The sequence below is a fragment of the Amblyomma americanum genome, chromosome 6, assembly GCF_052857255.1.
Source record: "Amblyomma americanum isolate KBUSLIRL-KWMA chromosome 6, ASM5285725v1, whole genome shotgun sequence".
Classification (NCBI taxonomy): domain Eukaryota; kingdom Metazoa; phylum Arthropoda; class Arachnida; order Ixodida; family Ixodidae; genus Amblyomma; species Amblyomma americanum.
Window position 1 is genome coordinate 8,513,737 of NC_135502.1, and position 15,816 is coordinate 8,529,552.

At 46.2% G+C, this 15,816-nt stretch overlaps 1 protein-coding gene across 2 annotated transcripts in view; it reads left to right on the forward strand.

Moving 5' to 3' along the window:
- Positions 1–1,964: 1,964 nt before the first annotated feature.
- Positions 1,965–15,816, forward strand: part of LOC144136253 (cytochrome P450 3A24-like) — a 39,773-nt gene continuing 25,921 nt past the window's right edge. Inside the window, exons 1-6 of one of the 2 annotated variants that reach the window (XM_077668452.1) lie at positions 1,965–2,397; positions 3,777–3,873; positions 4,664–4,716; positions 6,077–6,173; positions 7,937–8,053; positions 10,239–10,327. In XM_077668452.1, the coding sequence (XP_077524578.1) occupies positions 2,330–2,397; positions 3,777–3,873; positions 4,664–4,716; positions 6,077–6,173; positions 7,937–8,053; positions 10,239–10,327 (521 nt within the window). In that variant the 5' untranslated portion in view covers positions 1,965–2,329. The remainder of the gene's footprint in view (positions 2,398–3,776; positions 3,874–4,663; positions 4,717–6,076; positions 6,174–7,936; positions 8,054–10,238; positions 10,328–15,816) is intronic. The other variant, XM_077668451.1, reaches the window with a different exon arrangement.

The following is a 15,816-nucleotide window of genomic DNA, read 5'->3' on the forward strand; positions in this document are numbered from 1 at the left end:
GCCACGTAGGAACGTGATCGACCGGTGAGGGCGGAAGTTGTGCGAGAAACCTCGTATGCTACCTACGGCATAAAGACGGTTAGTACTGCGCGAATTAGACGCGGCAGGAGAACAGGAACAAACACGACAACACAGGCGCAGGCGTTTGTTCCTGTTCTCCTATCGTGTCTAATTCGCGCAGTACTAACCTTTTTTCTGCAATGAACCAACTAGCCCGCAAGAACGTTCTACTTCGTCATAAAGACGGCATGCTGTATTCGAGGCCCTCGTTAAACTATTCAGCAGACAAGGAAATGGATAGAGGTGGTTGTATTTCCTTCTGCTTTTATTAATCTCCCATTAATGAAAACAACAAATTAAATAAAGAAAATACATCCCCTATGCTCCTTGGTTCCGGAGACTGTTGGCTCCCGTCATGTATGTCATAACCAGCACCTCTTTTGCCTTCACTTGTCTGTGCATTAGGCAGGTAGCTAAGGGATTTTATTCAGAGTTTGCTTGTCTATTTAGGCATTCAGCACGTAGTGCGCAGGAGTGATGGGGGTTCGCTGGAGGTCAGAATATTGGGTCTTGATGAAGAGTTTGCGCTCAGGTGCGTCGCCACTGCAGCCGACGCAGCAGGACGTTGCAGCAGGCCAATGCAGAAAATGTGATGTGATTCTAGACGCTTGAACCTCGCCGTGGGGAAGGGATGATAGAGACTGTGAAACGCGGAGGAGAAATAGAGGAGCCATAGTGAGCTCCTCCGGATTAATTTCGACAACCTGGTCTGCTTTAACGTGTGCTTACGCCGCACAGGACACGGGCGCCTTATGCATTCCACCTCCATTGAAACGCGGCCGTCGCGTCCAGCATGACGCCTGACGTCAAACCCAGTCAGCGGCGGTCGCGTTTCGATGAGGTGAAATCTGGTAAAATGCATAAGGCGTCCGTGTGCATGCAGTGCGGTGTCAGCACACGTTAAAGCAGACCAGGTTGTCGAAATTAATCCGGAGGAGCTCACTATGGCTCCTCTATTTCTCCTCCGCCTTTCACTGTCTCCATCATCCCTTCCCTCAAGGTGAGATTCAGGCGTCAACCTAGAGAGAGACAGATATTTCCTTTCATAAGATTTTTAAAACAGTACCTGAGGAAGCAGCTGCTTTCTTTAAAAATTCGGTGTCTCAATAACTGCAGCAATTTATATACAAGAGCTGGCATATTGAGTTCTTTAGCAAAGTAACTTGCTCAGGCTTTTTTCGGACCGTCTTTTCGCAGTCCTCATCTGCACAAATATTAAACAGCTTATGGTTAGCGCCGGATTCTACTGCAATGCAATGCAATGTCATTTTATTCAGCGGATTATAGTGTTATCTGAGCCCTCTAAATCGCCGACCGGTTAAAGGCAGGCCATATTAATTGGAGCAGAAGTTGCAGAACGGCATTTAAATCCTCAGTAAATAACTGGCAGCTTGTGACGGGCCTCGATACTACTAATTCTGAGAGGACGCAGGGAGCCGTATGCACAAAGCGGTAGGCCTGCAGGTTTCCAAGGTCGATCGAATAGCATGGGTGGGCACAGACGATCCCTTTACGGTGTACGGAGCTGTTTCCTTGGTGCAGGTGGTGTACAGCTGAAAATGTGCTCTTTATTATTATTTTTTTGGAGCTGCAATCGAATAACATGGTTGGTGCGATGACGTGCTAATGGCGCGTGCGCACCAAGCGTGCCAACGACAGGGGCAGAGGAGGACAATGCATCGTCCCCCTCTCCCCCCTCGTCCCCCTCTCCTTCCCTCATGTAAATGGCTCAGTGATCATTCCTGCCACCCCCATCTGTATATAACTGGCTCAGTCATCATTTCTGCCCCAAAAGCACCCGAACACGCCCCATCAATGAGTTTGGAGCGGTAGGTGAGATGGGGAAAGCACGGTGGCGGAGAAAGCTCTGTGGAGAGCAGTGATATCGGCCAACATAAGAAAAGCCAGGGTCGTCCGATGTGCTAGGCGGCGTACTTCTACTCCGAGGGCCATGATGGAGCTCTCTGCGTTGCCACGCCCGCAAAGCGGGGGCCGCTCTCCCTTCGGCGTTTTCTGGTCGCGTGGAGTAAGAGCGCCGTTTGCTGCCATTTTTGTCTGCCTCGCGGCATCGGAGGCGACCGCGTGGATTTGTTGTGCTGTACACGATTACGCTCCGCTGCAGACGGTCAGCGACGTGCACGAGGGCGGTCGTCGATAAGCGAGTTGCGTCAGTTTTGAACAGGCAAGAACGCCGCAATGTAAGCTCGTCAGTGGACTCGTCTACCGGGATACGCCCATTTCTACTGTTGGAAGCGCTGCCAGATCAAGCATGGTGCTCGCCTTCGGTTTGCTGGAATGGACTGTACTAGCTGTGACCGTTTTTGTTCTTCTGTACATGTGAGTAGTATAGCCGTTCACAGTGCCGCGCACATTTATTTATTGCACGAATATTCGCGCAGTGAAATTATGTTCGCAGATATTCACAACGTTGACAGATATTGCATTACATTTGACAGCTAACCACCGCTATTCGACGCACTTTATCTCAGGTTATAACACCACAAGGATTCTCGGCAGTGCTCACGCTGTCATTATGCTATGAACGAAGTTTGTCATTTTGCATGCGAAGAGTGATGGGGCAGTCTTGCCATCAAATACAGCGACCACAGACACTGTTTTTCACATGGAGTATGAAAAAATGTGCATCACATATGACGGCATGAAAAAGGTACAAATTTCGTTTCCCTTCCTAACGCCGGGGAGACTACCAGGAAAGCATCTCCAGTAATCATTAAGGTATGCTTCCGCATGAAAATCTGTTACCCCTACATGATAAATGCAATGACGTTGAAAATTGCGCCTAAACCTTTCATGAACTTTAAGGACGGAAGTACAAGTTAAAACTGGCTCTTGCTATTTTTGCACCTTTAAACCACTGGGAACTGAACCTTGTTCGAAGGCTTCCAGTTTGGGGAAGTTCAAGCGCTTTAAGCAACCAGGCTTCTATTCTGAATGAATATATTAGTGTGCGCTTTCTGTCTGGATTCGTTGTTCCTTCTTGTGCGTATTTTTTTTACCTCAGTGGGAATTTTTGTTTGCTTTGTATCCCTTAATAAATATTATAATTTAGAATCGGTTTATTCATTCTGCGTAGAAAAAAATAGTGTTTCTTGGGGGGATACTCGAGCTCCACAGGGGAACTTATGACATTAGGAAGTGCCTTGTGACATTCGGAGGTAACCGTAATGGCTGCGCGCTCCTGTGTAGTTGTATATAAAGTGACCACAGGTGTCTCAACTCGGGTTTCTTTCATTGGCTTGTGGCTACATATACACTTGTGGTTTTAGCTTCCCGCGTGTGGCGCAAAGAGCGGACACTATTTTTTTAAGCTCGTTTAGCAATGCTGCTGGTTATTACTGCAAACGCAAGAACCATTAGGCTTACGCTACCCTACATGCAGACTTGAATTATTGCTGAGCATTGAAGTATCGAATTTTCTGCACTCTGTTATGATGAAGGCACTTGGCTTCTTCAGAGCGTTCTACTCTCGGACAAGAAGACTGCGACACATAACAGAAAATTTCGAAGGGCCTGTCAAAAGAGGCAAATAGACTATTTTATGAATGACTTTTCATGTCCCATTTTACAGATCAAAACGTGGCGTGAGAAGGGGCTTTTTAAATGCACGAGATAACTATTTATCCAGCGCGGCCCCTTGCATAGACTACTGCTAAATGATAAACATCCCTCTTTACGTTTCTCTCTGAACATTGCAGGTATGCCTCGCGGAATCGAAACTACTGGAAGAACCAGAATGTTCTCTCGGAGCCGCTCGGTATCTCGTGTGGAGCCACCTTAAAACTTTTATTCTCGGTAAGCTACTAACACTCTAAAATGTGCGCCTGCCGGCGGCGGATTATGCGCTAGGTCATTGCTCATATAGACACAGTGAAAGACACAGAAATCGTGTACTCTTATTCTCTTCGCACCATAGCTTTAAAGCTGTTGCATTAAAGGCGCCGTTCTGGAAAAATATTTCTGAAGCATCTAAAGTAATAAAAAAGACGTCATTTTATTTAAAAATAGCTTACAGGCATACGTGAGCATACGGCCAACATTACAGCTGCTATTAAAACGTCTGGCAAACATAGAGGTTTAAAGTGCTATGCGTGGGAGTTGATGTGAACTTGACTTATCTATTTTAGTCGTGGTTTCAGTCATGAACGTTGGCTGCAGTGTGCACGCAATATGGGAAAGTGATGGCACCCTTTCTTGTTAAGAGTGATGTTCATAAAGTGTTGTTTTCACAAACACATAAATGAACTGACACTCATTTTTGTCATAATGTTCTCGAGAGTAATATGATTAGAATACTTGTTTTCTACACCTGTGTGGATGTGTGGATTTGATGCCCTAGAGCTGTGTTATTTTCGTTCAACTCTTATGATCTCTTTTTTTTTAGAGCAAGGGAAAACACTAGTCATTGCGCAATAAATTGTTGCTTAGGAGAGCGCAGAAGTGCGAGAGGCTCTCTCTGATTGTTGTAATCTGAACAAAATTTTGCGGTTTGAAAATTTTGCCATCACAAAAGCGCTGCCAGCTTCAAAACTTCTTCAGCGTATCCTGGAGATAAAGATGCATTTTGTGTCATTTGACCTTTCAGCCTGTATGTGAGGTGGACTTGGCAAGATATAAAAAATATGGAAAGCTTTTTGGGTAAGTGCACCGTTTAACACTTTTTACTGCATTGAATTTCTATACAAGCAGTCTGATATTAGAGGGGTGCAATTTGGTAATTTTTCCCTGAATAAAATGTAAGGTATTGCTCTTGTATACAAATCTGCAACTCGTAAATCACCTATGAACCTACGTCTAAGTCTTACAGAGGCTAACAGCACTGCAATGTTCCACTACGTAATTGAATGGGAAAAACAATGCACCGCAGAGGCCTGATACACCACTTAGTACTGTAAGCCAATAAACTATTTACTGGTGCGCGAATGACTGTGAACAAGAAGCTAACCGAAAATAACTGACCGACGGTTGCGGTACTCGGTAATGAGAAATTTGAGCGCAGCTTCATTTTGCAATATATTGAGGCAGAAAACTATGTTTTGGCGCTTTGTCGCTCAATGCCTCAAAACTATCTTATTAAATGAACGCTGCTCAGTGGTGTAGAGGGCGCAGTGCAACACTATCTCGTAAAGCCTCTCAATCAGGGGCTTTACTATCTCGGTTAAGGAGGTGTCCTCTCCTGCGTTTGCTGCTGCCTGCGAGAACGCGTTTAACTTTCCTCTCTGCTTCAAGGAGGAATGATGAAGCCACAAAGGACGCGTCTTCGTATGGAACGGGTCATGAGACACGTGGGGACACATTCATAATAGCACTTTCCTGTTCCCATGGTAAACGGCGTGGACTCCACAAAAGGCCCCCCATAGACGCCCATGTTATGTGCTAATTGACTGGTTAGACTGCCGATTCATAGCTGACTCAAGTTGTGACTAGCAGTTCTGTGCTACATGTTATGGTGATTTGAACATAATCAGTCACGCAGCTCTGGGACAATGAAGGAGCCCGCAATCTTTGCGAAAGGAATCGTGCGACTTGGGCAAAGCAGCAAATCATTTCACACAAACGTTCGATATGTGTGGCACCTGAAACGGAGGGGTTGGGATGGTATTTGCCTGCTACTGCACCCACCGCAGTGGTTGCGTGCACGTTCTAATTAATCGTGACAGCTATCTCTAAACGCGTTTACAAAGTCATTAGGTAACAGCCGGCGCAAACTGAGCGCGAGCCTTCTCTCCTGTCTCCACCGTCCCCTCCTCCTCCACTTTCCATCTTACGCTTCCGCCTTCCTCTTTTCCACCCCCCCCCCCTCCTTTTCATTCTCGCCCTCCCTTCGTTATCGCCTTGCTTTCATCCTTCGCCGTGCTCTTCTGTTTGCTTTACCTCTGCTGGTTACGCTGAAAACGACGAGGATAAGCAAGCCAGGAACGGGTGCCTAAGAGCTGCGGTGTAAAAAAATTCCTACCTGTCTCTTCTTATCATCTCGGATGCTTCCTTAATCCCCCAGTGTTTTCGAGATGGGCAAGGCTGTTCTCTTCGTCTCCGAGCCTGCGATGGTGAAGCAGATCCTCGTTGAAGACTTCTCATCTCTGCCTAACCGAAGGGTGAGCATGACTTCACACTCTTGGCACAATGCTACGTAAAACCAGTGCACAATCTCTTTTTATTTCGCAACTGGGAGCTCAAATGTAGTCGGACATAGGAAGGAAAAAAGCAGTAGCTGTGACTAAAAATAGGTGCTGTTATAGACCAGGCGAACTGTAACTTTGTTTCACCTCTAATGAAAAACGAGGTCGGCCCAGCTCACTTAGCTATGTGTCGTGCCAAAGTTGCATTAACTTTTCCGTACCAGGGGCTTTTTTGTTTTTTGTTAAAATTTGGAAGGCGAAGTTAAGGTACACTTGTGTCCCGACGCGTAAATATTCCTAGATTTAGACCGCAGAAATCCTTAACAGCCTCTTTTTGAGGCATTGGCTCACGACCTCGTTGTGTCTACCGTCATACTCCATGTCTTCTGAGTCGGAGAAGGTACATTTCTCCGGTAGCACAGAGGTGAGACATTCTTCTCCTCCTCATAGGCTTAAAGCTTGATGACTTCGATTCATGGTCGACAGCAGAAGCGTAGATTCATCCGCCATCGCTTAGCAACGACGACCCTGTAGCCAAGGGACAGGACAGCGCTGATAGGAGTTCTTAACTCAGTTTCTATGGTTTGTGTCGAACGCATCTGCTCTATGAATGTTATTGTTAGCTCTTGATGAATATTGACAGCACTGGCATTTGGTGTGCTTTGTGTACAGGTGTACGAAGGGAAGCCAACAGTCACCGAGACCAAGATGCATGGGGGAATGTTCCTGTATAAAAAAAAAATTTGTGGTGATGATCAATCGGAAATTAAGGTCGTAATTACTGAAAGATAATTGATTAGAAAGCAGAAGAAAAATAACCATTTGCCGTAGGTGGAATTCGGGCCCACGACCTCTGAATTTAGCGTCCTCTGCTCTACCAAATGAGCTATGGGGAGGGGGGGGGGGGGGGGGGCTGTCAGCAGCGACGCCCAAAGAGGGGCTTCCCCTTCGGGTGGTATTTATGGTGTACGTAACCTAAACTTGAGAGTTTTGCCAGGTCCTCCTTTTATAGCGTCCACAGCGGTGGATTTAGAACGTCCTGTATTACCGCGAGCGCCATGCGGAACATAATCGAACGGTGAGGGCGGAAGCTAGCCAAGAACCCTCTTATAAACCCTTTTATGCTACCACAAAAGAGTTGGCGACACGACTGCCAGAACCGAGGCCCTCGTTAGGCTACTGAATAGGCGAGAGAACGGATATGACGGGCTCGTTATAACGTACATATGAAGGAAGCCAACGTTCACTGAAACCAAGAACCATGGGAGAATATTTCTAACCTTTAAAATATAATTTGGGGTATTGATCGATGGGAAATTAAGTGTGCAGGTGGGAATATAGCAACAACCGGCAGAGACGAGTGGACACTCGTCTGCTCTCCCCGGGCACACTGGGTCTGGCTTCCTGTTCAAACAAGGAAGCGCGGACGAGTACGCCGAGACCTGGTCGGCTTGAACTTCAAAGCGCTGGACGATGCTTTCTGAGGCTCACATTTTCAACACTATGCCCTGCAGTGTATTCTCGCCAAAGTTCGGCAGCGTGGCACTCTGGAGTGTCGGTGGCCGTTCTCGTTTATTCCAGGCTGAATTTCGAGGTGGAGGAACTATCGTTCAATTCCTCCTGCTTTTCCCACGGGCCCTCAATTGTCAATTAAAACGTTACCGGGTGGATCAGAGAACGCTATCAAGAGACGCGTCTTTGGAAACTGTCTGGCTTTGGTCTTTCTTTGCGGCTTACAGACGGTCACGTTCAACGACCCTGTACTGGATAACATGATGAGCATGGCTCCTGTGGAACGATGGCGTGATATACGTGAGGCCGCAACTCAGGCTTTTTCCACGACAAATTTGAGAAAGGTCAGTCACCTCTCTGTTTTTCGGTAATTGTACGTAGAAGGAAATCTCATAGTCATTCACCTCATGACCGCGGAAGCCATGGAGGTGTTTACCAGCAAAATGATCAAAGTCATGTCTGGCTTGCAGAACAGCCAGGTTCAAAGGATGCCTATAAATACTGGCGTGCAGGCTTGAGAAAATCATGGTGCGTACATTGCGCTCGACTCCGGTGGTATACTGACCTCTTTGACAGTGGTGGAAATGGTTGGAACATTGTTTCTTTCTTGCGGTTAAGTATCGTTCCTGGTGCAAAAAAAAAGAAAGAAAGAAAACAAACTTGCTCACGAAAAAAAATTCTATAAATATAGATAGCTGTTAATTTAGTCACATTCTATTGACGAGCAGCATTTCTGGCGAGTGTTTGTTGAGGGATCATTCCACGCCAAATCACTAAGACTTATCACTCGACTATCTTCGATATCTTAAAAAACAAAATGATCATATCTCATTTCGTTGTGGTAAACAATCCCCCGTATTGTTTTCTTGTAAAAAAAAATTTTTTTTTCGTTCCATGGCCGTCATTTTAACTTTGCCAGAAATAGCAAAACATAATCAAGCAGAACATTTTTAAAAATAAAATTTTTCACGCATAACTGTGTTTTTTTTTCTCAAGTGAATAAAAGACATTGTGCCTTTTTATACCAGGTGTTCCATGGAAGCCTGCAACTATTTTTTAAAAATAAGCTTTTTGAGGCAGAAAACTGGCGTTTTCGGCAAAGTAGTGCTAGTGCTGGCGGACGTCCGAATAGAAGTGAATAATGCTAATTAGTAAGACGGTAAACTAAATTCTAATAGTTAACTTTTTAACCTTACAAATAGGCAACTGGTGGCAATTAGAGATTTATAGCTAAAAATTAGTAATACCCAGCGGCTAACATTCTGCAAAACATTTTCTCTTTACGCGTTGCAGTGTTCTGAATACTTGCATTCGATCTGAATAAAAACGAAAAGTTTGAGGCGGTTGTGTTTTGTAGTTGAGTATTCAATACAGCGTGTACTGCTTTGAATCGGCGCGAAAATAAAGCGCGATAGCTTGGGAAAGGAGTCAAAGTAGAAATAACGAAGAAGAAACTCTCTATAAGGCAGTTTGGTTCGCCGTAGGGACGTTGTCAACAGATGCTTACTCTTACCCGGCTTCGTCCAAAATGCATTTAACCTTTTTTTTTTTAAATGCGAGCACTTGTCATGATACATCACTGTCGTCGTAGTTTTCCTAATGCAGTCGCTTGCAAGCGAGTTTAGGGTAGTGTCCCTGCGCACCAAAATTTGAATTATGGTGCTATGAATTATGAATTATGGTGGTTTGAATTATGAGTCCCGGCTTGCCTAATCTTTACAGCAACAAATTTCTGTGCCAAGATTCGGTGCTATCAGGAAGTCAGTTCGCCAGTCTGCAGCAACATTAAGCTAAGTGATTTGAAAGCCCTAACTACGCCGCTATTGGGGGTGGATTGTTCATAATCTCCGTTTACACGCTTTCCATGGTGGTTACGAAGAAGACTAGAGACGGAACAGGTGCGACAACAGGACGATGCGCGTATGTGGCTGGTCGTTCGTGTTTCGTCTTTTGTCTTCTTCGGGAACGCAAAGCAGCGTTCAGAAACGATGGTGGAAGTCATATTGATTCAATACTGCTTTTTCACTTATTTGGTGAGGTGCGTCCTCATTGGCGTGCAGTGACAGGGTGCGAACGTTTGCTGTCTGGTGCGCAACCAATATGCCTGCGCGAGCAGCCCCTGCGTCAAGTGAACAAGGAGAAAAGATAAACACAGCTTGGTTGTCCGCATTCCAACGCAAACTCTAAGAAAGCAATTTGAATGCATGTGCAAACATTACACGTAAACAATGCATCCAGGGACAGTAATGCTTTCGCAATCGCGCACGCAAGCAGTCTTCAGTGTCTCTGCCTGATTTTTTTATTGCGCGTCCGCATTCTTTATGACCGATTGATGCGGTCACGGTTGTTCGTTTTACCGGAGACGCAGTGCCATAGCCATAATGCGTGTTTTACCGGTGACACCGGCCGCGTTCGTAATGCGAGAGCGTTTGTTATAAGTGGACTATACTGTATAGAGAGAAGTCTAGGTGGTCAGTACTACCGGTCTTGCTTTGTGCATTGGACATAATTTGTGCTTTAATTGCGCAGATGAACGCCTTGATCGCTGAGTGTGCTGTAGTGACAGCTGAGCATCTGAAGACAGCTGCGTCCAAAGAAGAGGACATTGAGATCAGAAAGTAAGACTGCATCGTATTAATTAACTTTTGGTGCACAAGGAATACTGTGACTGAAAAGAACCACAATTTTCCAAACCAAGATGTGAGAACTTTACTGGTCCAGTCAGGTCACACGCGGTGATGGCGAGGTTGTGTGACCGCAGCGTCGAGAAACCATGCGAGTTTTCTAGCAGATAGTTTGGTTGGGTTGTGGTTTTTGGCGTTTAACGTCCCATAGCGACTCAGGCTATGAGGAACGCCGTAGTGGAAGGCTCCGAATAATTTGGTCAACGGGGGCTCTTTAGCATGTGCTGACATCCCACAATACGCGGGCCTCTAGCATTTCGCCTTTATCATAATGAGACCGCCGCGGATGGGATCGAACCCGCGTCTTTCGGGTCAGCAGCCCACCACTACAATCACTGAGCCACCGCGGCAGCTCATTGCAGGAAATATTTATGTATTGCTATTTAATGCAGTTCATCAGGAAGTATTTCAGCAGTCAATTTAAGGAACGAGCTGTAGGGGTACATTTATTTCGGTCGACAACAACTTGAACAAGAAGCGGGAGGAAAGCCTCACGACTCCAAAAGGCGTCTTGGCAACAGGACCTGTTTTTTTTTTTTCCCGGAGAAGTGAGGTTAAAGAGGTCCGTGAGACATTACTACATAGGTTGTGGAACGAGCTGAATTTCTGGCATGGCCATTCGATGACCAGTGGTCATAAATACGTTGGCTGTATTTTGGTTTACAATTTTTGTCTATTAAGTTTTGATACTGATTTATTTTCTTCTTTAGAATTGATTCCCCAAAACAAATGTTGGTGCGTATGTGTAACGCCATCTTTTCAGAATAACGTGAGCTATTTATGTTAATTGCTGTGGCAGCCGCTAGATGACACTACATGATAAAAATACGTTGCCACTAGTCGTCTGCGCTTTCTACTCTGAGTGAATGTGGAGAGATGGACGTCCACCTCGAGCAGTGTGTAAACATAAAATTCTGTGTGAAGCTTGGCAAGACATCCAAACAGACGTATGAGCTCCTTCGTGACGCTTACGGCAAAGAGGCATTATCGCGGGCGCGAGTTTCGAGTGGCACAAGAGGTTCGTTTCGGGGAGAACGTCGGTTGAACACGACACAAGGCAGGGGCGCCCTTCAACCTCAAGGAATGAAAACAACATGGCTCGGATCAGGAAAATCGTACAGCAAGACCGCACCATTAGAGTCCGCATGCTATCAGATGCTCTCGACATTAGTAAGACAACATGCCACCAAATTTTCCGTGAGAACTTGGGGGAAACGAAAGTTGAATGCCAGGCTTGTGCCGGACTCCCTCACACAGGACCAGAAGGACACGCTCTCCGAGGCAGAGAAGGATGGTTCTTTCGTCGACAGCATCATTTCTGAAGACGAAACATGGTGTTTTCAATACGATCCTCAAAGAGGCAGAGCGCCGAATGGTGGTCCATAAGCTCTCCGGCGTCGAGAAAGGTGCGGCGACAGAAGACCAAAACAAAGACGCTGCTGATAGTTTTTTTTTCGATGCCAGAGGTGTCATACACTACGAATTGATCCCACAAGGGCAGACGGTGAATCATGAGTTTTATATCCGCGTGCTCCAACACATGCGTGATGCACAGCGACGCCGTCACCCTGACTTATGGGCATCTGGACAATGGAGCCTTCTCCTCGATAACGCAAGGCCGCATACTGATCTCAGCGTGACAAAATTTCTCGTCAAGCACACCATTACTGTAATTTCCCATCTGCCATACTCGTCTGACATCTCGCGATGCGATTTTTTCCTGTTTCCTCATGTGAAGAAAGCACTAAAAGTACACTGGATAGGGAGCGTGGAGGCCATTCAAGACGCCGCGACAATGGAGCTGACAGCCCTGGCAAAAGAAACGTTTTTGAACTGTTTCCAAGACCTCAAGAAGCGTTGGAAGCTGTGTATAGACTGCAAGAGAGACTATTTCGTAGTGGTGCTGCACAAATTATTTCAGTGTTGAACGCATTTTTTTTAATGGACTCAGTATCGGAACTTTACGGACAAATGTTGCATTTAGACCGCTTAGCTTTGGGGTTTTATTTTGTTGGAAATTCATAAGGCATACAAATTGGTCTGTATTTGAAACTATGAAATGCTTTTAGGTCCCACTATCAGGAAGTTTAAGTGAAACCGCGGTGAACCTGAGGCGAACATGAGCCTGTTCTTATTCAGAAACTTCCAATCTTTTCATGCTGAACGATTTTCAACAGAAAAAAAAGTCCCACATTTTAGCTCCGAGCTGGATTGGAACCAGTGCCGGTGCAAACAGAGAAGCTTTGTTTCCTGATCCCTTAGACAAGTTGGCCACCACCATAGGTTTTTATATTTAATGGACATAATAACAACCGCATTCGCTTTCCTCAAGTCCTACTTAATCTGATCGCGTTCTCCGAACCCGTCATATATTCTCGCGCAGCAAGCAGTTATCTCGGCGTAGCCTTTCGTGCGGCGCGTTCTCTCGTCGTCTTCCTCATCTTCAATCCGTTGCTTCTGCGCTTCCAAATGCTCGGTCTCGCTGCCGCCATGGCCGAGCAATGAAGACATTTGGGTCGAGATAGAAATGTTTGACTATCTAACCGATGGCAGCTTTAAGTAGCCACTCGCGAAGATGAGAAAGCGGCCGGCCAGGTCGATCAAACGCCACGTTGAGGTTTGTGAAGAACTGGCGAGCGATAGCGATAGCGATAGCGGCGAGGGACGCTGAACGTGCTGCTAATCATGAACCGTAGAAGCGGCGGAACTTCATCATCATCATCATCAGCAGCAGCAGCAGCAGCCTGACTGCACCCACAGCAGGGCAAAGGCCTCTCCCATGTCTCTCCAGTTAACCTTGTCCTTTGTCAGCTGCGGCCACCTTATGCCTGCGAACTTCTTAATCTCATCCGCCCACCTAACCTTCTGCCGCCCCCTCCCCTGCTTCGCTTGCGGAACTTGGCAACGTGGAAATCGCCAAATATTTGGAGGGGGGGGGGGAGGAACACTGAAGCTCTGCCTTAAATATGTGACACAAAAGTGTTAGTGGGCCCCTTCAGCGGCCTGGGCCCTCTATGCGCACCACTTCGCCAAGGTTCCGCCTACATGCCCATATATGCGGAATTTGACATCTCTAATTTGTGTCCATAAGTCGCAGGGAGTACTGATACCTCTGCTGACGCAATGGTGCAGAGGTTAGGTGATGCGCCAATTCGTCGGCAGGTGGCTGGTTCAAACGCAGCCACTGGGTGGGGCTTGAAGAGCCCAGGTTTTCTTTCCGAGCCACCTCTCGCTACCAATCCTTATCTTAACTGCCATGGTAGGCAGTTTCTCACATTCAGGTGGGCACCCAGACAGCACCAAACGTCCTGAGGACGTCCTAAGATGGTCAGAATGTTCTCATCCCGAGCAGGACATTGAGTACCTTTTGTGTGCATTTTGGCTTAATGTCCTTATTAGGATGTCCTCAGTTTCGCACTTTTCTGGAGGACTCGAGGATGAAATTTCCTCAAATGCCATACAATTGTCCTATCGCTGGAAAATATTGTGGGATTGAACTGAGTTCAACCGCCGTGGTGGCTCAGTGGTTATGCTGCTCGGCTGCTGCCCTAAAGACTCGGGTTCGATCCCGGCCGCGGCGGTCGCATTTAGTTGTGGGCGAAATGCTAGGGGCCCGTGTACTGTGCGACTTCAGTGCACGTTTAATGAGACAGCCGGCAGTCAAGAACGGAAGTGGAATTTACTTCTATGAACTAGGCTGTCAAGTTTTCTTTTGGTTCTCGCGCTTGGTTGAGCGAAAGGGCGGGGCACCACGTGGTCTGCGTTTTGATCGCAGGGATAGAATTGTGGCTCAGTCGTCGCGGTAGCCCGAACATGATACTTTCCATGACGACCATGCATGGCCAGTGTCCTCCTTGCACTTGATAAACCTACTTAGCGGACCAACTGCTCTAAGCGGAGGATGTTAGTGAACAAACAGTGCTTACCTAGCAGAAGGCGAGAAGATGGTGCTTTCCGGTCTGCAGAGGAGTGAAAACAATCGGAAAAATGGCTGGAATCACATAACTGCGCTGCTTATCTAACAATGCCACTGTTTCATCAAGCCACTGGCTTCCCTACTTATTTAATGTAGAACTCTGACTGACGTAGGTGCAAACGCTAGCGCGAAATACGAGACATTCACAAAAAACGGGGACATGACAACGCTCTTCGTGTTCACCTTGTGAATGTCAAGATGTGCAGAATCCTGAGGTCCGAGCTGTGGAATCAAGTGCGGCGCTTTCATGACTGGCTTCGTGTCGTCTGCTATAGACAAGGCCCCGAATGGATAGCAGAAGGAAAATTCCAGGCACATAGGAAGCTCGCGGCACAGACCACATAATCCTGTGGCGTCATTTCTTGATCAACTCACTGAGATCTCGGGGAAGGCAGAAGGCAAGTAGCGGTAGCGCGTAGTCCTGTCCACCTTTCATGTGAATGTCTCGTATTTTGTGCTAACATTTGTACCTAGAACTATGCACTGACTGTCCCGGAAACAAGTGTTACTTGAGTAACTCTGACTGAGTATAACTCGTACTTAACTGCCAGCTATCTATGATTTGCCTGCCATGTATAGTGGCCTTTTTCGGTTAAAACCGAATTTCAAAAAATAATTCCGGCGTACTTTTATCTTTTTTTTTTCGGTTGAAACTGAAAAGTCCAACCGTTATAAGTATGACTAACTCCGCATATACTGACATTAGCAAATGAACGCTATAGCGTCACATCTTTGCACTGCAGCTGGAGTGTCCCCTCCAGATCTTTTTTTCCATCAAAAAGAAGTGACTTTAAACATACGTTGCTGTTCGGGACACAGGATATTTGTGCTAAATACTTCCATAAACAGTCCTGCACCTAGGAAGTGCTGTCTGCGTTAGATGTCTCTCTTTTTGTCATTACACTTTTTGTCTCATAGGTTACTATCACCGACTACAGTCCTTGCGCCTCTTTTCTAGCTTTGTCTGCATTTGCACATTTCGAAAACATTCAACATCACAGCGGCCAATTGGAGCACTCGATAGCCTTGGAACAGGATGTCGTTAGTAAAGGTAGCGCTTGAAGAAATTATAGCAATAAAATGTCCCGTCTGTGCTTTTGTTCTGGCCTCCCCTTGTGAGATTTAGTCTTCGAGGTTATCCACAGATAACTAACGCAAAAAAGGCTTAACATACTGATCACCTAACCGAAAACGGCCGTTCTAGAATAAGCACATGGCATACGATAGCTTTCATGTGGTGGGTTCAGCGTTGTGGTCTGGGAGAACACATTTTATTGAAGGCGCATTTTCGGATAGATTGGCGTTTAACCCGATTTCATAGAAAATTAACTTGGGGTGCCAGACTGCGCTGAAACCGGGTTTTACCCGTAAACAAAGTTCCCCATGTATATTGTACTATAGATATCCATGTTCGGCGCTGCATACTACGTTAAGTTCACGACTAATT